This window comes from Alligator mississippiensis, chromosome 7 (assembly GCF_030867095.1).
Source record: "Alligator mississippiensis isolate rAllMis1 chromosome 7, rAllMis1, whole genome shotgun sequence".
Classification (NCBI taxonomy): domain Eukaryota; kingdom Metazoa; phylum Chordata; order Crocodylia; family Alligatoridae; genus Alligator; species Alligator mississippiensis.
In genome coordinates this window covers 38,255,039-38,277,934 of record NC_081830.1, presented here as the reverse complement: position 1 = coordinate 38,277,934, position 22,896 = coordinate 38,255,039, and the positions used below count along the sequence as shown (strand labels likewise).

At 47.8% G+C, this 22,896-nt stretch overlaps 1 protein-coding gene and 1 long non-coding RNA gene across 3 annotated transcripts in view; one reads left to right on the top strand and one right to left on the bottom strand.

The window, feature by feature from the left end:
* The window catches only part of LOC109282840 (uncharacterized), a 46,602-nt gene that overhangs the window by 16,699 nt on the left and 7,007 nt on the right, over positions 1–22,896 (top strand). The window contains exon 2 of the long non-coding RNA XR_009463430.1: positions 17,060–17,189. This is a non-coding gene — a long non-coding RNA (uncharacterized LOC109282840). The remainder of the gene's footprint in view (positions 1–17,059; positions 17,190–22,896) is intronic.
* Positions 1,730–21,167, bottom strand: LOC102572820 (allantoinase, mitochondrial). 2 transcript variants are annotated; one of them, XM_006276120.4, is made up of 12 exons: positions 21,002–21,167; positions 19,649–19,806; positions 12,125–12,276; positions 10,740–10,854; positions 9,506–9,652; positions 9,100–9,145; positions 7,716–7,809; positions 7,146–7,332; positions 4,932–5,070; positions 3,983–4,155; positions 3,382–3,414; positions 1,730–3,020 (listed from the first exon to the last, which is right to left on the bottom strand). In XM_006276120.4, exons 1-12 carry the CDS (start codon positions 21,030–21,032, stop codon positions 2,859–2,861), a joined length of 1,437 nt encoding a protein of 478 aa, XP_006276182.1. In that variant the 5' UTR covers positions 21,033–21,167; the 3' UTR covers positions 1,730–2,858. The 2 variants fall into 2 exon arrangements, with proteins under 2 accessions (XP_006276182.1, XP_014454248.1); XM_014598762.3 differs by having other exon boundaries at positions 21,020–21,166.

Sequence of the window (22,896 nt, the reverse complement as noted above, 5' to 3'; positions counted from 1 at the left end):
GAAGAAAAAGGGCTCTGGAGACAGAGACCTCCATGCTTTTAGCTCGTTTAGGCATTTTTCTGACCTGCAGGTGGGACTAGCTGGCTCATCTGACACTTAAGCAGCAGGACCACCCTGTAAGCAGGATTCAGGGCTGAGCTACTGAGACTGTTTTGCTTGTTTGCTGTCCCTTGGGAAGATGATGGTCCTGGTGACAGCCATTTGCAGTAGGAATGACAGTAGCAGCATCACTGCCTCACCACAAAGGAGCAGGGGCCCAAATTCATGTCACTGGCAGGTGGCAGTGCTCGGGGTTTCCAGCAGGCCCAGTATCCTGCCCAGGTTTCCCTGCTCTCATTTGAAAGTGGCACTGAGCCTGGTGCTCACTTTGTGCAGCTTGGCCTCCTTGTAATCAGGTCTTGGGCACAGCACCAGAGCTGGCTGCCAACTGAATGGCTGACCTTTATCCAGGCTACGAAGCCCTGCCTCCCATTCATAGGATAAGTCCCCCAGAGTTTTACTGGTGTTTGCTTCCTTCTGATGATGCCAGTAAGGTCAGTGAATCCATGATTTTTAATGGTAGGTTTCAGGAAGATAGCTAAAGGTGTAGGAGGGGCTGTTAGGCTAGGTCATGTTTAGGAAGATCTTTAGTAATTTGCTGCTTAAATCAAGTGACATAGACCATGCTCCAGGGCTGACGAGAGACTACTGAATGAATTCTTAGCTACCAAATGGAACTAGCTTTGTTCCCCCTCCCCCCCATTTGAATTGTTTCATGATGAAAAAATGTGTTTTCAATCAAACAATTTTCATGGAAAGCATTTTCTATGAAAATGTCAACTTTTCATCAAAACACAAGTGTTTTGGAGAAAAGGCAGAAATGTTCTGTGCTTGATAAAAATAAATCAATCAGGATATTTGATGCATCAATAAGGGCCTGTTCCAATAGCGGCTGAAATCCATTTTCTACATTTTCATTGTCATGGGCCTTGGATCAGGACTTACTTAGGAAAAGAGTGATAAATTAGATTATACAGTTTGCCTTGTAATAGCCTGGTCTCTCCCCTTCAGAGGGGGTGGCCAGGCCTGTTGACTAGCTTCAGCTGTGGAGAAGCTGCAGGTAAGGCATTGACTCACTGGGATCTTAAAAGCCCCAGAGGAGAGTGGAGAGAGATGGTGAAGGAACAGTTTGAAGAGCAGGAGGCAGTAAGCTATGCTTCCTGCATAGAGGTGCTACTGTGATGTGGCCAGAACCAAACGGGCTCTCCCCCCGTTCCACGACAGGACAATAGGATTTTGTTTCTTGCATTGTTTGTTTCTTAAAAGACTGCTTAATTTGGGAGGACAGCCTGAAGCGCTCCTCAGGGAGCAAAGCCTCCCTGCAGCCACCACTAGGCCAGGCAACCTGCTTACAGTTCCATCATTTTAACAGTCTGTTCTAATTCTTTTCCTATCTTAATCACCAAGGGCAATATCATGGTAGGGCTCTGACAAAGAGAAGGAACATATGACCCCTTATAGGAGTCTTGATAGTCAGTCACTATTGTAGCCTTGGTATCTTCTTCATTAAAGGTGTTTCTTCCTAGCAGCAGCAGCCCAGGGAGTACCAGCCACCCTGACTATTCATGATTTAACAATAGCTGCATTCTGTCATAGAGAAGAATGGGAGGTGAATGGCCCAGCCACAGAGCAGGCCTACAGCAAACAAAGGCTAATTAGATTGTATGCAAAAAATAGTTGAACAGAATAATGAATTATTCATATGCTTTAAAAGAACCAATGCAATGATCTGCACTGACCTCACATATAGCATGCAGGCTGGAGAATTTTACCCAGCTAGTTCTACCCAAGTCATATACTGCAGTTGCAGGTAGAACTAAAGCCTATGTTCGTGACAAGCATCCAGTCTTCATCTGAAGGTTCCAAGTGGGGAGGAAATTATTCCGGGCTGTAGAAATTCACTCCGGTGGTCAGTTTACCCTTGCTGTTAAACATTTGCCTCTTTTATTTCCAATTTGAGCTTTGCTGACCTCAGCTTCTAGCCAACAGATCTAGCTGTTGCCTACTGCAGAACCTTCTAGGATGAGCTAGCAGTTAAAGTTAGGTGGATGTTAATAAACTGACTAATCACCAAACCTAGTACATGTCCACAAGAGCCATTGCATTAGCTTGACCTGGCTCGCCCAATTTCTGTATAGATTGGGTGCTTCAGCGGGGCTTTTTTAGCATTTTTATCTAAGAGCTGATTGAATCAGCTCTTAGATAAAAGCGCCAAAAAGCCCCGCTGAAGCACGTGGCTTACACAGATGATGCAGAGCTGAGTTGAACTAATGTACTGCTTTTTCTGGTAAAGCAGTTTTTTTTCCCCATATCTGTCAGCAGCCAGTGTGTCCAGTCATGGGGATTATATATTGCAAGTGAGGGACTCAATTATATATTGCAAGTGTGGGACATTAGGAGAAAAGACAAGAGGATTTTCCTGATTCATTTTCCCTGACCCTTTTGCCCCCTCTGCCATCAGTCCTACTTCATGTCCTTCTTGGGGAACTGAAGTAGTGAGGGTTAGCCAAATTGTTGCTGCAGGACACTGTAACCTGCCCTGGTGTCACAGCAGCCAGACCACATCAGTTGAACCAGTGGAGCTTCTGATTCCTTCAGTAGCTGAGCACCAGATCAGGTAATGTCTATAGCTACACACTGGCTCTTTTTGTTTCAGGTATGAGTTTATGTAAGCACACTAAGGAAACTGCCATTCCCTCTGCTTCCATGGCTTTTCCCTCTCCTACCCACCCCAAGGAGTCCTCTTCTCTTTCCAGATCTGTATTGGAGCTTCTCATAGGTTTAGTTGGTCTCGTGGTCCTCCCTCTCCTCCTTTCCTTTCAGTAGTATGGGGAGGTGATTCTTATGGATGTGTTTCTCTGAGTCACAAGCAGATCTCCCTGTGGCTTGGTTGAGAACTTCCCTTTCAGATAAGCCAATCTGCCACGTACAAGAGTAGCAAACACCTCTCCACAAAGCCGGAAGCCAAGATACGGGGTTAGCTACAACAAAAGCATGGCAAACAGTTCAGGCAAACGTCTGAATCATAATGTTTTAGCAGGAGTTTCTGTTTGGGACAACTGGCATGGAAGGTGAACACCCTTTCACCTCCAAAAGGTAGACCTCTGGGATACATTTCTGGACAACATTAGTTGCGCCCTGACTAAATCCAGATGGAATCTGGAATCCCAACAGTGTCTGATACCCTTCCTTTTTGTACCCCTATCCCTGGAAATGGAAGCCACAGAATGTGCATATTACATAGGAGGCAGTGGTACAGGTTACCATATATAAAAGAGTTACATTATGCTTGGGGGAAGAGAGGTGCATTATGTGAACAGAAAATGTCAACGATTTTTGTACCTTGTTCTTATGGTGAATCATGTTTCTCTTCACCTAAAAATTGAGAGAGGAGACACTTAGATGGATTCGATAATGGATCCTGAACTGCGAGCATCTGTGCTACTCCATAAAAAAGGCAGTTTTAAATGTCATCGTCCTGGACCTCCTCAAGAGGGAAAAGAAACTGAAGTTCATGTAACATCTCAGTGTAATGGGTCACAGATGAAAGAAGCTGGCACCGAAAGATCCTCTCCAGATCCAAGTCCATCAGATTTGCCCTCTCATGAATTATGGCAGTGTGTTTGCATTTCAGTGGAATGTTATAAGCAGGGATCCTGGGTTTTTTTTATTAAAAAAAAATCCCCTATTTTTGGTTTATATAGATGCATATACAGCGGTGTTTCATTTTAATCACCCAAAAATGTGGATTTTGGGTTACTTTTTTAAAACCAAAAATTGAAGATTTTTTTTTTTAAATCAGAGAAAACCAGGATCCCTGCTTATAAGAACACCTCAAGCCAAGCTCTCATTCCATTTTCCCATCTGTTATTGCACTGCTTTCTTAGCCTATTCACATGCCCCTTAAGTGCATCTCTCTGCCCAACTCCTTCCCCATCAGTACCTCAAACTCCTTGTCCGGATCCCAGATCACCAAATCAGCATCCATTCCTGGCCTCAGTGACCCCTTCTGGTCTTCCAGTCTGCTCAGAGCAGCAGGACGTGTGCACATCAGTTGCACCAGGTCATGAAGGGAGAATCCCCTGGATTTTGCTGAGGTCCAGAACAGAGGGAGCCCTGCATGTGGTTTCCAACAACAGTCAGGACATGCATACATAGGTCACAGATGTTAAATGAGTCGGTTCTGGTTATGTGGCTTGCTGTTGCCTATGGTTTCTGAGGCTGAGAAAGTGGAAAGTTATATACTTCATCTGATCAGCCTTTTTTTAAAGCTGTGGCTGCATTAATTGTTTTTTGCCAAAAAGGGCCTAATATCAATGACTAATGATCAACCATTGGGCAGATGCTGTGCAAACTTCTTCCCCATGCCTCTGCCAACCTGCCCTGGGTAAATTTCTGAGCACAAACCTTACTGCTTTTCTTTCCAAGTGCCAGGTGCACATCCTTCAGTTTCCCCGAGAGTAAAAACCTTTCAATGCAGCACATTGGAATTAATGTCTAAACATAGAAGCAAGCTTCTTCCCTGGGGCAAAGAAAACAGAAAGCACTCAAGAGCCACATGTGCAGGAGTGACCTGACTAGTCCATCATAAGTGGGAGCTGCTCAAATAGCAGGATGCTGTATCTGGTGCTGAGAGGATGAAGAGGAAAGAACAAAGCAGATGGCTGTGCTAGACATCACTTCAGCTTTGGAGGGATAGGGAAGCATTAGATGGGGAGAGAGGAGGAGGTGGGAAAGCAGAATAGACAGAGCACAATGAATGAAATCATCAGGAGTATCAGAACTGGCTTCTCTTGCAGCCCCAGAGCCTAAGATGACTCTAAGGTCTGGTAGGTATACCCTGCATCTCCCTGACTCAGTACAGCCAGGCTGCTCGGTCCATATCATCTCACCAAACTGCAGTGAGGAAATCCCTCCTTGGGCCTTGAAAAAATCTCCTTCATCCAGGTGTTTCAGGTCTGGTGGGCAGGGATTGTGTGCTGAGACAACCATATCAATCAGCCCTTCTTGCAGAGCTGCCCAGAGCTGCTCCTAGAGCCCAGAGAAAGGGAAAGGTTAACTCCACTGCTGGCTAGATCAAGCTCTCCTCCTCCTCCTGTGGAAGCTAGAGAATGGCTTTCTGAAAGCAGGCAAAGATTTGCTTCACTTAGCAGGCAGGGATCATTATTCCACTCAGAATTCCTGATTCATCCTGCCATGACATCCAGGAGCAGAGTCCCTCTTAAATGGCAAACATTTATGAAACTACTAGAAGACACAAGCAAGCAAACTCTGTACAGCTTGAGTTCCAGCGTTGTCTCCTTTTTATCCCTGCTTATCCCATATTTAGGGACCTACCAAATTCATGGTGGAAATGGGGTGCACCGTGGCTCTTTTAATCTTGCAGGTTCCCCTGCACCCCACCTCCTGTTGATTGGTGGAGGGGACCCACTTGTGACTTGCTTCTGTTCAGCAGGGAGGAGAAAACTATGGTTTTAAATATGGTGCTGTTTTTGCCTCCTGCCACCGATTGGCTGGGGGGCCCCTGATGGCCCTGCTGTTTGCTGCTGACTGGTGGGGAAACAAAAATGGTGCCAAGTTTAAAATTGTGGTTTTAGCTTCCCTGCTGATCAGGAGGGAGTGGTGGGGTACTCCGCTAACCAGCAGCAGTGGGAGGTAGGGCAAGGTGCATGCAGGAGGAACATGCAGGATTAAAGGAGCCATTGCTCACTCTACTTTCGCCATGAATTCGGTAGGTCCCTACCCGTATTGCAACTGAATAATGTGCCAGAAGTACATATAAACTCACGAGAGCTGGCAATAGTGCAAAGCTAAGGGCCTCTTTCTCTATAACCTTTTTGAGCTACCCACTGCCTCTGCTGACACTGGTGACTACTTAATCTTTCCAGAAACTGTATTCCTTTGACTTCAGAGACTTTGCACTTTCCTGCTGCCTCTACAGCTTATCTGGCAGCTCCTTTGGCGGTACGTTCTCTTCACCCTGTCACACTGGCAACATGTAGGGGGTGCACATGGGTGCACGTGCACCCCCTGAGATTGGCGGTGCACCCCCTGTGAAAAGCACCACTGATGTTGACGCTGCCTGCGGGCAGTTGGTGTTCACTCCCCGACTGCTGCCACCGCCGCCTACACCTTGGCCTGCCCCCACTGCTAACACCACTGTGGCTGCCTGCAGGAGCTCCCCGCTTGCTGCTGCCATGCCCCTGCCGCCAAAAGTGCTTCCACCTGTGGGCGGTCACTGTGCCTGACCAGCCTCTGGGGACACGCGTCGTTCATGCCCTGTCAGTGCCCATTAGAGATGTGACCTTAGCCTTTCCCTCTTTCGTCTAACATTGAGTGTCTTCATCATCTATCACATGATTCATCTGGTGGGGCTTTGTGTAACGAACCTGAGTTTTCTGTCCAACTTCAAACCCTCTGATCACATGTGTAGTCATATAGCAATCCTTTCTGTTCTTACTGTCCCATAGACTACCGCTAATCCCACCCCTTTCCCTTCCACCACACATCCCAAATCTATCTCTGTCTCTGTTGCTATGTCTGAAACCTTTGTTTAAGCCTTGTTCATGTAGCAGCTAGATGCTGCAACCCTCTACTTCTGACATTCACCTCACAACCGCCTCCCAAGATGGCACCGTGCTTGCTCTAAGGCAGTGGTTTTCAACCTTTTTTCATTTGTGGGCCCCTAAAAAATTTTAAATGGAGGTGCGGACCCCTTTGAATTATAAGTGTGGGTATTCACATACTTTTGATTGATAATAGTCATCTTTCATGGACCCCTTAGACATAGTCTGTGGACCCCGAGGGGTTTACAGTTGAAAACCATTGTTCTAGGCAATCCTTATTCACAATATGGTGACAGAAGCATGAGCTAAAGAGCAGCCTGGAGCATGAGACTGAGCACCAGGACTAAAAAGAAAGTGGGAACTATAGATATTAAAGCAGCTGCCCTATTAGCCCAAGCTGATTTTTCCTGTCTATTCATAAAAGGTTGCCTTTTTCTCTGTCATTGCTGGTGTCCTCATTTCCCGACTTTTGTTATGTTTACAATATTTGATTTTTTTGAGATAAGACTTCACAAAGGAGCAACCAGTGCACCCCATTACCCGGTTGTTCTTGCCCCGGATAGGGGGGCGGCACTTGTAGTAGGTGCCTCCAGGTGGGATGTGTTCAGAGGTCAGGGTGAGGTAGTGGTGTGCTGTCTCCACAGTGAGTGGTGCACCCTTCTTACGAGCCTCCCTGATGATGGGCAGGGCTTGAGCAGAGGAGAGGTGAACAATGTGGCAGGGCATCCTGTCAGGAGAGATTGTGAGAGCATTACACTGCTTTTTCACTGAGCTTGTGGTTTCCCTCCTTGGCTTTTGCAACTGGAGAGCAGAGCCTCCAGGTGGGTTGCTGAACCAGGGGGCAGCCTGGTCAGTTGAGCCTGTGGATCTGGATAGGTCCCAGTGATCAGTTGACATTAGTTTACATTCCCAGGGTGACCACTGCAAGGAAAGTGGCTAAAGAACCCTTTTTTTTTAATACAGTGACAGCTAAAACCTAAATCATTGAGGCCTGCAGAGGGGAACTTCAGAGACTCAAACTGCTGTCTCCACAGCACCCACACACCCTCCTCCCCACCAGCCAGCCCCCTCTCTGAGAAAGGGAGAGTTTGTAAACAGGCTATTTCTTACTTGTACTGGAGGCAGAGGTCAGCAATGGTGTGGATGGCATCTACTTCCATGGCATCAGGGCAGGAGTCCAGGAAGGACTTGTACTCAGCTGGGTCTGCACAGACACAGGGAGGAGGATGGAAAGAGAGCTATATTTTTGCATACAGAGGCACATGGCATTTATGCTCATTTGCTGCTGTTCTTAGTGAGCTGCTTGCTCTGTTTGGGACTTTGACCCATGATGTGTCAGGAGTGCTGAGCTACCCAGGAAAGGTTAAATCTATTGAGATGTCATCTGTGAACCACCAGCAGGCTCTTCCTTGCAATGTACTTCTTTCTGCCTCTTGAACTTGTGTGTGTGTGTGTGTGTGTGTGTGTGTGTGTGCATACACATGCACATGCACACACACACACACACACACACTCACACACACACTTGTGTGTACACCCTGCACAGGTGAAGTTAAAGGGGCTTGTGACGGGGGCCTTCTAATCCCATCACTTAGGTGCACAAGGATGCACCTTTACAGTCCTCAGGAATGTCCCTTTAAGGGCAGTCTGCCTACTTGGGGCTTTGCTCCCTGGGACTATAAAGGGGTGCAAACCAGGAAGGCAGCTCACTTGTATCTTTTCAGTTGATGATGTAGGAGCTCCCTGGAAGATGACACTGGGTGGCTCCCAATGGGGGCACAGGGGACCAGGGAAGGCTGTGGAGCAAAGTAGCCAAGGACAGGTGGCTGTGAGCTGAAGTAGGATGGAGGTGAGGATGTTTGCCTTAATGGCTGTAGGGAGGGATTCAGAGGCTGTTGATTGCTGGGAGGAGAATACAGTCTGTTGGACAATTCTTATAGTCATTTAGAGGCCTGTACTAGGATTTAGTGGAGCTGGATAGGTCTGGGTTCCCTCACCCTGAAGGGCAATATGGTTGAGTCTGCTGAGGGAAAGGGCAGCAGTGTGCTTGGGTGCTGCAAATATCTGTATGGTGTACCTTTGGGCAGTAATTACCAAGGGTGAGATTGGTTGGGTGTCTAGTGCCCAATGAAGGTTGAGTAGGTGCTGGGGTGTGGAGAGGGACAATTAGGCCTTGCAGGTCCAGCTCAGGTCAGTGTAAAATTGGCCCTGTGAACTTGTTATGCATTGGTAGCAGAAGAGAGTCATGTGGGTTTAGCTGTCCGGATTGGTGCTAGAGGTTGTCTAAAAGCAGCTTGGACCTCAGGAAGGGTGGTGGTGGGACTGGCTGAGGACAAGTTTGCTGTGGACTCCATAGACTGAGCAGGAGGGATCCCTGCCTGTTACAGGCCCTTGGTGTAATGAGAGTTGGGTCCATTTGTTTTCTTAGGATGTGTAGCTGAGGACAAGCCTTATGGTATGGCCTTAACTCCCTATCTGAGTCCTTACCACATACCCTCTGCCACAGGTTCCCACTGGCCCAGATCCTGCTCTGCGTGGAACTGGAAAGCAAAGCCAAACAGTGAGGCAGGTTAATGTGGTTGGGGTAGGAAGCTGCCCATCTAATACCATTCCGAATGTCTAATGCCTTCCCTCCATGCTTGTCTGAGGCAATGGTGAAGCACCTGTCCTTTGAGCCCCTGACCTATGCAGTAGGGGATCCTTGCTGAACCCTAAACAGATAGGCCAATCCTGTCCTGTTCCACCCTCTTCTTTGTGCTGTCAATTATGCCTAAGCTACATGCATGTAAAATGATGCTTTTCCAATCTGGTGTCATTGAGGGTTGAGTCCGGGGAGAGGCTGTAAACAGGGACTAGGACTAGAAGAGACGGGATTGAGGGGCTTGGGCAGGGATGCTTACCAAGAGAACACACTCTGTGCCTTCAAGTTCATTCATTACCATGTGCAGGTCTTGGAGGCAGACACTGGGGAACTCATTGTCACTACATCCAGTCAGGAAGCACTTGAACCCTGGGACTCCAGCTTGCAGCATCGGCAGGAGCTCATCCTACAGCAATTCAAAAGGCTTCATTCTGGTTTTGGTATCACTTTGGACATGGGGATGGCCATACAAAGCATTTACAGGTGTTGCCTCTTGAGCCCTAATGCTCAAGTGCTGGTCAGGCCCACTGCAGATAACTTAAGCAACTGAGACACATGTAATGTTCTATGTTGTCAAGGTATCAAGCCCCTGACACACAGTCAGGGCTTCAGGGTGTTCCAGCAACACAAACCAGATTCAAGCCAATGTTTGACACACTGAGTGCTGTTCACAGGGTGTGGGAAGCTCAGGCCTTTCCAGTGATTTTGCATGCCTGTTGAACAAGCTTGCTTCACAGTGGCTAAAGCCAGTAGTTTGTTATGGTCAAATTCCAGTTGACTTTGAAGGTTGGAGCACCCTTCCATGGGCAAATCTTTCATGCCCCAGGCTGCAGGTCTGACTTGCACTGATAGCCATGTCGCAGCTGTTTCACTTGGCCATCACTGACAATCTCAAGGTGTTTTCCTGATGTATTCGGGATTGAAGGATTATTATGATCACTCTTGATTTGGACTGCTCCACTACTGATAACCTTGAGGATGGAGTGAACCAGCATGTGCCTTCCAACAGCTGCTTGCTGGACCAGCCCAGACTCTTTAACATGGACAAGAACCTAAGTCAGAGTCTCCTCTAAGCCTTCAAGGGAGATGAGGCTAACTGCCCTGTTGAAGCAAATGGGAGTTTTACCAGTAAGTATCACTGTTGTGAGTGCCTACAGGGTGTTTAACTCAGCTGAGAGGAAGACCTGTTTAGCCTGATCAGCTTCCCTTGCTGTATGTCATGACCTTTGGTTCATAAGTGATATTTCTTTGTTGGGTCCAGACCACACTTTCAAGCCTGCTCAGCATACTGGGTTGGCAGTGGGTGCTGAGCAGGTCTGAACTTCTGGTAGGCACTGAGCACCTGGCCCATGGAGCTTTGCTTTTTGGAACAATAGTGCAGCTGGATCCCTGCCCTTGAATTATCCAGAGAGTGGCCAAGACCTGGGCTCTGTCCTTGCTCCCTGTCTTACTGGAAGTATGTGCAATTGCATTCCTGAATAACCACCACTGACCTGGTTTCCAGGGATGACACCACCCCAGAAGGCTACATCCACGTGGCACTGTCCTCTGGCAGACTTCAGCTTGGCATCAAAGTTTGCCATAGTTGTGGTTGGGGGAAGACAGTTCCTGGAAGGCACAAAGATAGGACAGGTTATCCCAGTGCAAACATCTTCTTGGCATGGAGTCCATGACTAGAGCCATGAGTACTGGAGTGAGGAGGGGTGAGGAGACCTTGGTTTGGGTGAGGTCTGGGTAGGTTTTTGGGTGTAGAGCTGGAAGAGAGAGAGAGAATGAACAATGATGTAATGGGCTGGGGATAGAGGGCAGGGGGAGGGGAGGCAGGACTGGCAAGGCAAAATGGGGTCCAGAGCCATCAAAACAGAGGCGCATTTAAAATGATAATCCCCAGCAGATATTCTTCTTCCTGACTCCTCACTTTTGACATATGAGTTGTGTTTCCCAGGCCCCCTATCAAAACAGACTTTTTGTCACCATCCCCACAGACTTCCCTTCCTGCAGGGCCCCCTCCGATTGAGTAAGGTTTAGGAGCAGCAGTCATCAGCCCTGTGAATGGACATCAGAATCAATGCTAAGGAGGTGTCTCCTCCTCCATCCCTCAGAGTAATCTATTAATAAAGCATTTCCCTTTGGCCCACTGGAAAAGCATCAATACCTGCAGGAGCTAAAAGTGGCCATTAGAGAGCGCAGCTGAACCACATTTAGCCCTGAGGGTCTGAAGGCAGTGGAGGTACAAGATCCTAGAGCTCCTCCACATAGTTATTGCCATTGTAGCTTGGAGCTGAGGCCTGGAGGGAGGTTGTTCTCACACTGCAAATATGGTTGTCAGGAGAGAAGCTGGAAACAGATTTCACTCAATTGCACATAAAAGGACTTTTTACAGCAAAGGCTGGTGTTTCCTTGACTTGGGAGGTGTCTAACAGTCTGTACCCATTTGCCTTCACACCTAGAGTAATTCAGTTCTTGGGAACAGTTAACCAGAGTGGTGCCCTCACACCTCCTCTACCCAACAGATTGGAGTCCTGGGGCCAGACACCTGCTTGTGTAAACTGGCAGGACTTCACTCTTCACACCAGCTGAGGATCTGACCCCTGGTCTGGAAGGGCTATGCTCCAGCTCCCACTGAATTTGAGAGACACCTGTGCAGTTCAGAAGGGGCTGGGACAGGCTGACTAGCCATGCAAAGACCATGCAGGGGTCCAAGACCCCGTGGACTCAGGTGTACTGTGTAAAGTGAAAAGCCACTTTCTTCTTCTCTCAAACTTTTAAGATCCAAGGGTGAATCTATGTGTGTATTGTGCCCTCAGCACCAGCCATTACTTTCCCATGCACTAGGAATGGTATTAACATGCTCTTCCCCCTCTCCCTAGTACCGTACATGGGCATGTCCACAATGGTTGTGATGCCTCCTGCAGCTGCAGCCTTTGTTGCAGAAGAGTAACTCTCCAAGACTGTGTGCCCTGGCTCACAGGCATGGATGTGAGGGTCTATGATTCCAGGCATAACCACCAGATCTCCAACGTCCAGCACCTGCAGAGAGAAGGGAAATGAAGGAGAATCAGCTTGGCTTGTAATACAAAGCCAGAGGGTCTCCATCTTTAAATGACTATTTTGCATTTAAAGGGTCTGGTTTCCTGCATGCAGGAGGCTGGGGGGTTGAGGCCTCTTGGGATGGGAGAGCACAGACCCTATTTGCTTCACTGAGAGGCATTATACTATTGTGGGCACTATGGCCTTGTGACTGGATGGTCCTTTCTTCAATGCTTATCTGGGCCCATGGGAAAGTGCTTAGGATGCTCACTAGGTCTTGATGTGATGGGGTATATATCTGAAAGATCTGAAGCAGGAATTCCTACAACTACAATACAATCCCCAAAACTGTAGCCACTCAGATCAATAGAACCAGACTCTGACCCGCTACAGTACCAACCCTGGGACAAGGACAACAGAGTCATGTGGACAAACCGGTCCTGGCTTCGATTCCCTAGCCTCAAACAACCACTCTCAAACAACAGGCTACCCAACTCCCAGTCTCACCAAGGCACCAGGCCTTGCAATGGACCTAGATGCCTTCTAGGCCCCCAACATAAATGCAGACCACATCACCACTGGACCTAATAACAAGGAGTATAATATCCAAAGCTCTTTTACTTGCAACTCCACCAATGTCATAAAGGGACTTAAAGGGGAAAGGGACTTAACGGTGGGGGTTTACTACGGGACACCCAACCAAGGGGAAGAGCTAGACCGGGAATTCTTAAGTCACCTCACGGAGGTAGTTAGGTCAAAAGACGTGGTCATCATGGGTGACCTGAACTTTTCAGACATCTGCTGGGAAGAGCAGTCAGCCAGGTCTGACCACTCACGTAGGGGGAGCACAGCCCCACCAGGGGAAACACCTTGTTGGATCTGGTGCTGGCCACAGGTGACGACCCCGTGAGGGGGCTGCAGGTGCTCGACCACCTGGGTGACAGCGATCATTGCCTGCTGGATTTGATCAACCAGCGCAAGCTGGCAAAAGCCTGCAGTAAGGCAGCAGCCCTCGACTTCAGGATGACAGACTTCAATGAGGTAAGAAGAATAGTTGGGGAAGTACTGAGGTCCCGGAGGGGAGAGGAGTCGGGTGTCCAAGAAGAGCGGTCATTCCTTAAGGAGACAATCCTCCAAGCTCGAAGGGAGGTAATCCCAACAAGGATCACAGGGGGCAAGAGGGCACAAAAGCCCCCTTGGCTCACGAAAAGCATACAGAAACGTCTCCTAGCTAAAAAGGAGGCGTACACCCAATGGAAGGGAGGGGCCACCACCAGGGAGGACTATACCTCGGTTGCTCGGGGATGCAGGGGGGCAGTCAGGAAGGCCAAGGCTAAGATGGAACTGGGACTAGCTACCCGGATCAAGGACAACAAGAAGTCCTTTTTTAAATACATAGCGGGTAAAAAGAAGGTGCCGGGTAATGTGGGGCCGCTGCAAGACACGCTAGGAAATCTGGTTGTCGCACCAGACGATAAAGCTAACCTATTTAACAATTTCTTTGTCTTCATTTTCCTGGGCAGGGACCAGATCAGCCTGTCTGCCGGGACCCCCTCAGGCCCCGAGTGAGGCGCACCCAGGTCTAGGGTCAGTGAGGATCTAGTCAGGGAACTTCTGGAGGGACTGGACGTATTTAAATCAGCTGGTCCTAATGATCTCCACCCGAGTGCTGAGGGAATTAGTAGAGGTCATTGCGGGACTCTTGGCATGGCTTTACGAGCACTTGTGGTGCTCTGGTGTGGTGCCAGAGGACTGGAAAAGGGCCAATGTGGTTCCCATTTTCAAAAAAGGGAGGAAGGAGGACCCAGGAAACTATAGGCCAGTTAGTCTTACCTCAGTCCTGGGTAAGCTTTTTGAGAGAATTATCTTGGCACATGTCCGTGAGGGGCCAGCAGGGGAGATTATGCTTAGGGGCAACCAACATGGGTCCATTAGAGGCAGGTCCTGTCAGACCAACCTGGTGGCCTTCTATGACTAGGTTACAAAATCCTTAGACACGGGGGTTGCAGTGGACGTAGTCTTTCTGGACTTCAGGAAGGCCTTTGACACTGTCTCTCACTCCATTCTCATTAAAAAACTAGGGGACTGTGGCGTCGACAACTACACAGTCAAATGGGTCACTAACTGGCTGGAGGGTCGCACCCAGAAAGTGGTGGTGGATGGGTCATTTTCGACCTGGAGGGATGTGGGCAGTGGGGTCCCCCAGGGCTTGGTCCTCAGACCCACGCTGTTCAAAATCTTCATCAGTGACTTGGACAAGGGGGTAAAAAGCACCCTATTCAAATTTGCTGATGACACTAAGATGTGGGAGGATGTGGGCACGCTAGAAGGGAGAAATAGGCTGCAATTGGACCTAGACAGGTTACAGGGGTGGGCAGATGAGAACAGGATGGGTTTCAACACTGACAAGTGCAGGGTAATGCACCTGGGGAGGAAGAACCAGCAGCATACCTACAGGCTGGGGAACTCCCTTCGCATCAGTGCAGAGGCAGAAAAGGATCTTGAAGTCATTACTGATGCCAAAATGAACATGGGCCAACAGTGTGGGGACGCGGTCAGGAAGGCCAACCGTACCTCGTCCTGCATCCACAGATGCATCTCAAGCAGGTCCAAGGAGGTGATCCTCCCCCTCTATGCGACACTGGTCAGACCGCAGTTGGAGTACTGCGTCCAGTTCTGGGCACCGCACTTCAGGAGGGATGTGGACAGCATGGAGAGGGTTCAGAGGAGGGTCACTAGCATGATCAGGGGTCAGCAGGGCAGGCCCTACGAGGAGAGGCTAAGGGACCTGAACCTGTTCAGCCTCCACAAGAGAAGACTGAGGGGGGATCTAGTGGCCTGTTACAGACTAGTCAGAGGGAACCAGCAGGCATTGGGGGAGTCCCTGTTCCCCTGAGCACTACCAGGAGTGACTAGAAATAACGGTCACAAGCTGGCAGAGGGTAGATTCAGACTAGACATCAGGAGGCGCTACTTCACTGTCAGGGTGGCTAGGATCTGGAACCAACTTCCAAGTGAAGTGGTGCTGGCTCCTACCCTGGGGGTCTTTAAGAGGAGGTTAAATGAACACCTTGCTGGGGTCGTTTGACTCCAGTACTTTTTCCTGCCATGGCAGGGGGTCGGACTTGATGATCTGCTCAGGTCCCTTCCGACCCTACCAACTATGAAACTATGAAACAATGCCATCACCTGCTTACAGTGCCCTTCTACTGTCTACATTAGACAGACTAGGTGATCCCTACATGATAGAAATAAAGGACACCACTCTGACATCAGCTGCAGAAAGACATGTAGGCCTCTGGCAGAACACTTGGACCTCCCTGGACACTTCATTGCTGACCTGAAGGTGCCTGTTCTCAGACAGCAAACTTAAAAACTGATTTGAGTGGGAAATTGTAGAAGAAGAAATCATTCACAGACTGGACTGTATTAAGTATGGTTTAAATGGAAACTATGCATTCTTACACATTACCTGGGTTAACTTTAGTGACTCCTTTGTTCCGATGGCTTTACTGCTTCTTAGTTTGCCTCTTCCAGCACTGCCCCTCATTCCCACCTCCTCCCACTGTCCCCGTCCCCTGTGGTTTGTATTCTAATTTTTTGTCTCCTTTTATTCTGCTTTCTGCAAATCCTTTCACAGCACCTGATGAAGTGAGCTTCAAGTCTCTGAAGCTTGTGCTGTATATATCTACATTGGTTAATCTATAAGGTGCAAATCTACCCTGCCTTCTCCTTGATGTGACATGACAATTTGATTCTAATCCATCCTTGTTTCATTGCTATGTCACCAGCTTACTCCTGTGCTCTAGACCTTGCAAAGACTTCCATTTGGTGTTAATGCAAATCGTATTCCATGGTTGTAATTACCAAAGGCCAAATTTGCAAAAGGAAATCTTTGCTTTGGCAGATATCATCTGTATGGGCAGGATTTGCATCAGCAAATTAATGGTAAGGGTGAATCAGAGGTGCAAAGGCTGATTCTACATCTTCAGTTCATCTAACAAGTGCAAAAATGCAGGGGCCCTTGTGATGCAAGAGGTCAAGGAGATGATGACAAGTTTCCTTTGGCCTTCTAACCTAGAAAAAGATACATGCAAGTGACATGGGCAAGAAGGAGCTTCTTAGAAAATGTTCCTCTGCACTAACCTCTGAGCTGTCATGTCAGGGCTATATGTTCATGACTGGGGGCTAGAAAGAGACACTGGTTCTGTGCCTCATGAAATGAGGCATACCCTCACCATCAAAGGACTAGGACATGGCACAGCCATTCCATGAATTATACAGTATAGGCGATGTTGCTATCCCAAGTATGGTGCTGGGTGTGTGCCAATAAACACACCCAAGGCAGTGAGTTTGTTAGCATGTGCCAAATGCCACTCCAAGGAAGCTTCCTCATAGTTGTGGGTGAGCATTTGGAGGGGAGTTCTTTGGTTAACAGTTGCCTGCATGCTCAAGAGGCTGGCCTTGGTTATGGGGCCATCTCCAGTCATATGTTCCTATTTTGCTTGGGGCGTAGTATGCATGGGACATGGGTGCTCTTTTCTCTTGTGCTGGTCAAGAGGCAATGTCAACATACCTTTAGATTACTGCACCAAAGTTCAGGCCCAAGGTTCAGTTCAGCCCAAGCTAAACTGACATGAATTTGGACCCAGATGTCCAGGAAGTGTAAATAGGTGCAGCTCATGTAGTGCTGAATGTACTTGCACAACACCAGTTGGGAATTTAGCCCAAAGCATTCACAGTTTTCTGGTTTTAGCTCCCGGTGCTTTTTCTCTTGTCACAGATTTCTGAACCTACGATAGTGTGGCATAACTAGAGTGTTCATGGGAATGGTTGTATGGACTGGAACGACGAGACCAAGAAACTTGCCAGAAACTTAGCCTGGGGATGACTTTCTAAGAGTTGGCAACAAGGTAAAGAGAAAACAGCTCAGTTAAATACATCCTGGGACAGCTCTTAGTCTCAAGGACACCGGTGTACATCTGGAGAAATTTCCCCTTAAGTAAGTGAAGAATATTACAGGGACACAGTTTAGTCCATTCATAGCACCTGATGAAGTAGGCTGTTGCCTACAAAAGCTCATGTCTCTGAGCCAGTTAGTCTGCCTTGCCTTCTGCTTGACTTCAGACTAACCCAGCTAACTATCTCTGAACATTTTACGCTTGTGTCACCAAGATCAAAGCCTAACTTGATGTCTATGTAGACAAGCGAAACTCTCCAAGCTGTTTTGTATCCAGTCCAAAATCAGACTCCTAGTTTTAGAACCAACTTGTTTTAACTTGCACCAAATTCCAGGCAACTGATTTCAGTCTTACTTGCATCAGTCTAATGCAATTGGTTCAGAGTAAATTGGTGCCATTGAAGTTGATAGAGTTATGCTGGCTGACATCAACTCAGGATCTGGCATTGGTTTAAATGCAGTTACCATGTTTTTAATAGTTGGTTCCAAATTCTAACAATTTTTAATCTCTGAAAGTTTTGGACCAGATTGTTGGCTTCTAAAAATCTGCAAAGCTTCATTAGTAGAGTGACCATAATAATTTGAGGGAAATCTGGGATAAGGGAGGGGCCCTAGGGGGTGCCAACACAACCCCCTGACCCATGGCTCCAAGGAGTAGGGCTGGGCAGGACAGTGTAGTTCGTGCACACACACACACACACCCCTGCGGCTCTTCCCTCCTCCCCCCCAATCTACCATGCAAGCAATTCTTCTCGCAGCCTAGTGGCATCTGGACAAGAGAGCAGCCCTGGAAAAATGGAAGAAAAAGTCTTAGATTGGTGCAAACCCACCTGCATGTGCTTGGCTCCTGACTTCTGACTCCTGGTTTGCACCAACCCGGGGCTTTTGCTTAATTTTTTTTCCAATGTCTGTGACATTGAGACAGCCTCCAAAATCTGGGACTGTCATGGCCAGACCAGGACATATGGACACCCTATCCATCAGGCCCTTGAATTCTACAGCAGGTAAACTGACACTGTCTGGAGTTGGGCAGCCTCCTTCAGGTTCTGTCTAGATTTCTGACCACAGTTCTCTCTAGTCTGTGTTGCCCTTGATAATGTAATGGTTGACTAGAGTAATCCAGAGCAGAATCTGGGACAGTGAGATGGAGCGAGGCATGGCTAAAAAAGCATCTGCACATTTCTCTGTCAGTCCACATCTTCCTTTGCAACAACTTGCTACTCCAATCTTGGATCTCTTAGACTCTACCTCCCCCAGGCTGCAGTGTGATAACTCTTTATAAAGTAATGGAATACTGTGATAATGCACAGGGAGAGCTCAGTTGCTTGATCTTAAAAGCAAACTCTAAAATACAGCCCGGTGAGTCATGTTTCCTACATGGATTGACTGGAATATTTTGCAAACACTTTTGGTATCTGCTTTCCATGAATATCCCCAGGCATGTGGCTTGCTGGAAGGAACATTCAGGGAAATATGTTTTTATTTGAAGAAAGCAAATTGACCGTTTGAAAATGCAAGGACTTGTAATAAAATGACTAAAAGTTCTTCATCCAATCAGAAGAGAGAAATAAATTATGTGACCTTTGTGCCCAGTCCAAAAGACGGCTCAAATGTCTAATGAGCATTAAACAGAATGGTGACCAACACATACTGAGTGAGCTAGTTAGAGTAACAAATCCACCTGTGAAAGCTGCAAACTGCTCACGGGAAAATTGCAAGCAGGAAAAGAAGCAGAATTTAATACAGTGGTTTATTTGCTAAGAGTAATTGTCTGGGCTCTAATCAGGAGCAGGTTGCTGATAAAGGTGGTTGGGCAGATGGCCCAAAGTTCATCCCTGAGGGAACCGAGATTAGAACATTGCAGGATGTATGGCCCTGGCACGAGCTGCCTGCTTTAGTCACTACGTACCCAGCCAGTTTGACTGTTCCTCCCTTATACGGAGTCAATGAGATACATTATTTTACTCCTCAAGGAATATAGGGGAGATATTTTTGGGGGAGAGGCAGTGTGCAGCAGTGTGAGTTGGAGTTGCTCCCTGCTTATGACCTAGCAAACACTTGTTCCCAAATCTTGTCAAAGGAGCCTCCTCTCTACATCCCTGTGATGTCTGGTTCAGGGCTACCTTCCTGCAACTCTCTCTGCCTGGGGCAGCAGTCCCACATTGTACCAGCACCTCCACATGAAGAGAAAAGGGGTTATGTGCCCAGTTTATGCCCACCTGGCTTGAGTGACAGGAACCCTAGGCGGAGAGAAATCTTGGGCCAGATGCTCTTACATGAAAGAGCTCTTTACTCTTTCAGACTGCTGTACCTGGTCAACCAATACAGCACAAACATTCCCTGCTGGCTCTGGTGCCAAGGTGTTTATATCTTCCTAACATCTATGAATGTAGCATGTTGGTCTGTACTTGCCTTCTCTCCACTGGCATAGGTTCTGCTCTTCCCGGGCAGAATGCTGACTATCTTGCCATCATTGATGAGGATTTCTGCTGGGCAGATGGTGTTATCCAGTACCACCCTGGTACTCCTCACCGTCGTGACCTTGAACCCAGCTTCTGCTCTGGCTGTGCCTTGGTGGGGTTGCAAGAGAATGGCAAATAGAGTTAGACTCTGAGAGCATGGGGCATTCAAGGAGCAAGTTATATGGTCCGACTGCTCCAATTCTGGCCCCCAGAAGGGGAGAGAACCTGGCAATGGGATACTGTTCTTCAGAGGGTGATTTGGAGGAACGAGTCATCTCAAAAGGCATGACTAGATAAAACATTGTTGGACTCTAGCAGGACTGATTCCCCAGCACTTCTTGGCCAATATCATTTTCCTCTCAAGAGCTTCCAAAGGTCTCTGATAGAAGTATGCAGCAGACAGCCCCTGCCTCAAAGATCTTTTAGGCTAAAAAGGAGAGGCACTGATGAGGTGGGGAGGGGAAAAGATTAGTGCCCCAAGTTACTGATAGGGGGCAGAGACCTAGAAAAGTAAGTGAGTCTGTGCACAGTCACACAGAGCCAGAATTGACCCTAGATCTTCTAGCCCTGCGCATGGTGCACAGAGCACCCTTCCTCTCAGACCTACATTTCAACACAGCCCTAAATCTCATGCCCAGTGTACTGGTGCTTATTAATTCCTAGGTTGTTTTAGGTCTTGGCCAGATTGGTTTGCCATTAACTTCCATAGGATCAGGATTTGGCCCCTATAAGGCTGGGGTTATAGTTGCCAGTTTTCACCTTATGCTTTGAAGAAGGGCTTTCCCATACACTGACATGGGAAGGAATAGGCTGGCACAGGCACCTGCACACACAGGCACATCAGCGTGCATGGGATATTCACATCTTTCTCCAAAGCAGACTCCATCTATTCCATGGCTGAGCCATGCTGAGGGCTGCTCAGCCTACAGCTCTCGCAGCTGTGTGCACACCAACGGGCTTGTTGACCATGTGCAGAGGCCAAGACAATAGCGTCAGCGAGCTGTGAGGGGAAGACCTCTCTTGCTGGATTAGTAAGTGTTTGAAGGAAGCTTCTGAAGTCTTTCTGAAGTCTTTCTGGAAATGGTAAGGCCAGCAGGCCCTGTCTGTGCTAATTGCCAGCATTCAAATGAGCTCCAGATCAGGACACCCTGTTGGTTTCCTCTCATATTATTGCCTATTTTAATCCTTCTAGCATAGGCTTGCTGACTCCATGTCTAGTCCCAGCAGGAAGCTTCTGGCCCACAAGGATTAAACGGTCCTTAACTGAATCTTCAGGAGAAGAAAAGCATTTCTCCCTACTCACCTCTTTGCATGACTTTACCTTTCTCAGACATCTTAAGATGGTGTGTGCTCTGTCTGGCTCCTGCTATTGCGGTTCCTCTGACTTTGTTTCCTTTGATGATGGTTGAGAGACTCTTCACATGAATGTGTGGTGCAAGGGAGACTTCCCACTGATCCCTGTGAGATTGTTTCCCTCTCCCCTTCTGGGGCATGACAGGGAGGAGACACTGCTTGTCCAGTTAATGTTTGATGATCTCTGCAAACAGTGGAAATGGAGTCTTTCATAGCCTTGACCTTTATCAACTGGTTTATTTTTTTTTAGTACTGGGGAAAGCTACTAAAATGACTGTGTAACATGAGTCCTTGGTACAAACAAAGCTGGAGCCAGCAGATACAGTACAAGCTTCCTCTCCCAGCCACGGTCCTGGTATTGGAGGGCCATCTCAAGGGCTAGTTTGGACTTGCTTGCTTAGCTCTTCAGTTGTACAGTCTTCTGGGGTGTAGTGATCATGGGCACATTTTGATGGAGTAACTTGGATTCATCTGTATCCTAAGCTCTGACACAACAGGGTGCAACACCTCTATCACGTGGCCTGGGGCTTTTGTAGCCAGTTGGTAAACAGCAGAAAGCATGTGTAGATGCTCCTTGCACCTTCAGTTGGCAGCTGCTGTTGCTTCTAAAATTGGTGCCTCCCTGGGTGTGCTGTATGCTCTGTAGGGCTCCATTTCCACAAGAAGTGCATGTGCTTTGGCTGTGATTGTTGCCATCACATGTTTTGACTGCAGAACAGAAGTGATGGAGACCAAGTTGAAGGCTACAATTCAAGGTGATGTGAAACTGCTTCTTGGGATCAGGATGGTCATCTTGAGGGTCTCACATTCAGCTGTAATATATAGAATAAACAACTTCCATCAGCTGTTGCACAGGCAGCAGATGTCATTGGCATGCAGGGACTGCTGCCCTAGGCCCAAGAATGAGGTGGGGAGGAAGTGAAAGGCTTCATCCACTTGTGGGGAATCATTGTATGGCACTTGGCAGATGATTTTACAAGCACCTTCTGACTCACCCTGATGATACTTGAATCTTGGAAACATGATAGTTCTTAACCATTATTTATAGAGCAATTTTTTATATTAAGGAACAGTGCCTGTTGCCAGTAACACACACTTCCTCTGGGTTTCTCTGACTCGATTCTTACTGCAAATCTTCCATATAGGACATGCCAAAGTGAACAGATGACAGCATTATATGATGTCAAATAGCAGCAAGCTCTATTATTGCCTATGTCATCAAGGCTTTCTCTCTTCCCAAATCTTCCCAAAGGGAGACCCAACGTCCTCCAAGCAGTAGTTGGGCTGGCTTATCCTGCCACCCAGAGGTGTGTGCAAATACTGGAACTGCTTTAACTCCTCACTGCCAGAGTAACAGGAGAATGTGAAGGCCACAGCCAGTATGCTGGGTGCTGTACGTATGCATAGAAGAGACATTGTTCACTGCTGGGATGGGGGAGAGCTTTAAAGATGAATGAGTCAGTTGAAACCAGCCCTTACACTTGCAGATGCTCATGTTAAACAGTGCTGATCAGCTAGAACTCAGTGAACAAATGAAGTAGGTTTCTGCTAGATTCTTGGGCTCTGAGTGATATCTGAATGACATGTGGCACCATGAGCAAAACAAACAAAGAAAATACCTTGAGTGGAAGGATGGAGCAGTCAAAAGCCCCCAAGGGCAAACTCTGCAGATGTGGTGAGCCAGTAGGGGAGGTCTGAACAGTACTTTGCTATCTTCGTCAGCAGAAAGGAGGACAGCATCATTTCTAATGGTGCCCGGTTTCAGTTAACCAAGACAGAGGAGGGGACTCTGAAGCTGTTTTGTGGAAATGTGAAGAGCATTGCATTCCATGTAAAAATGAAACC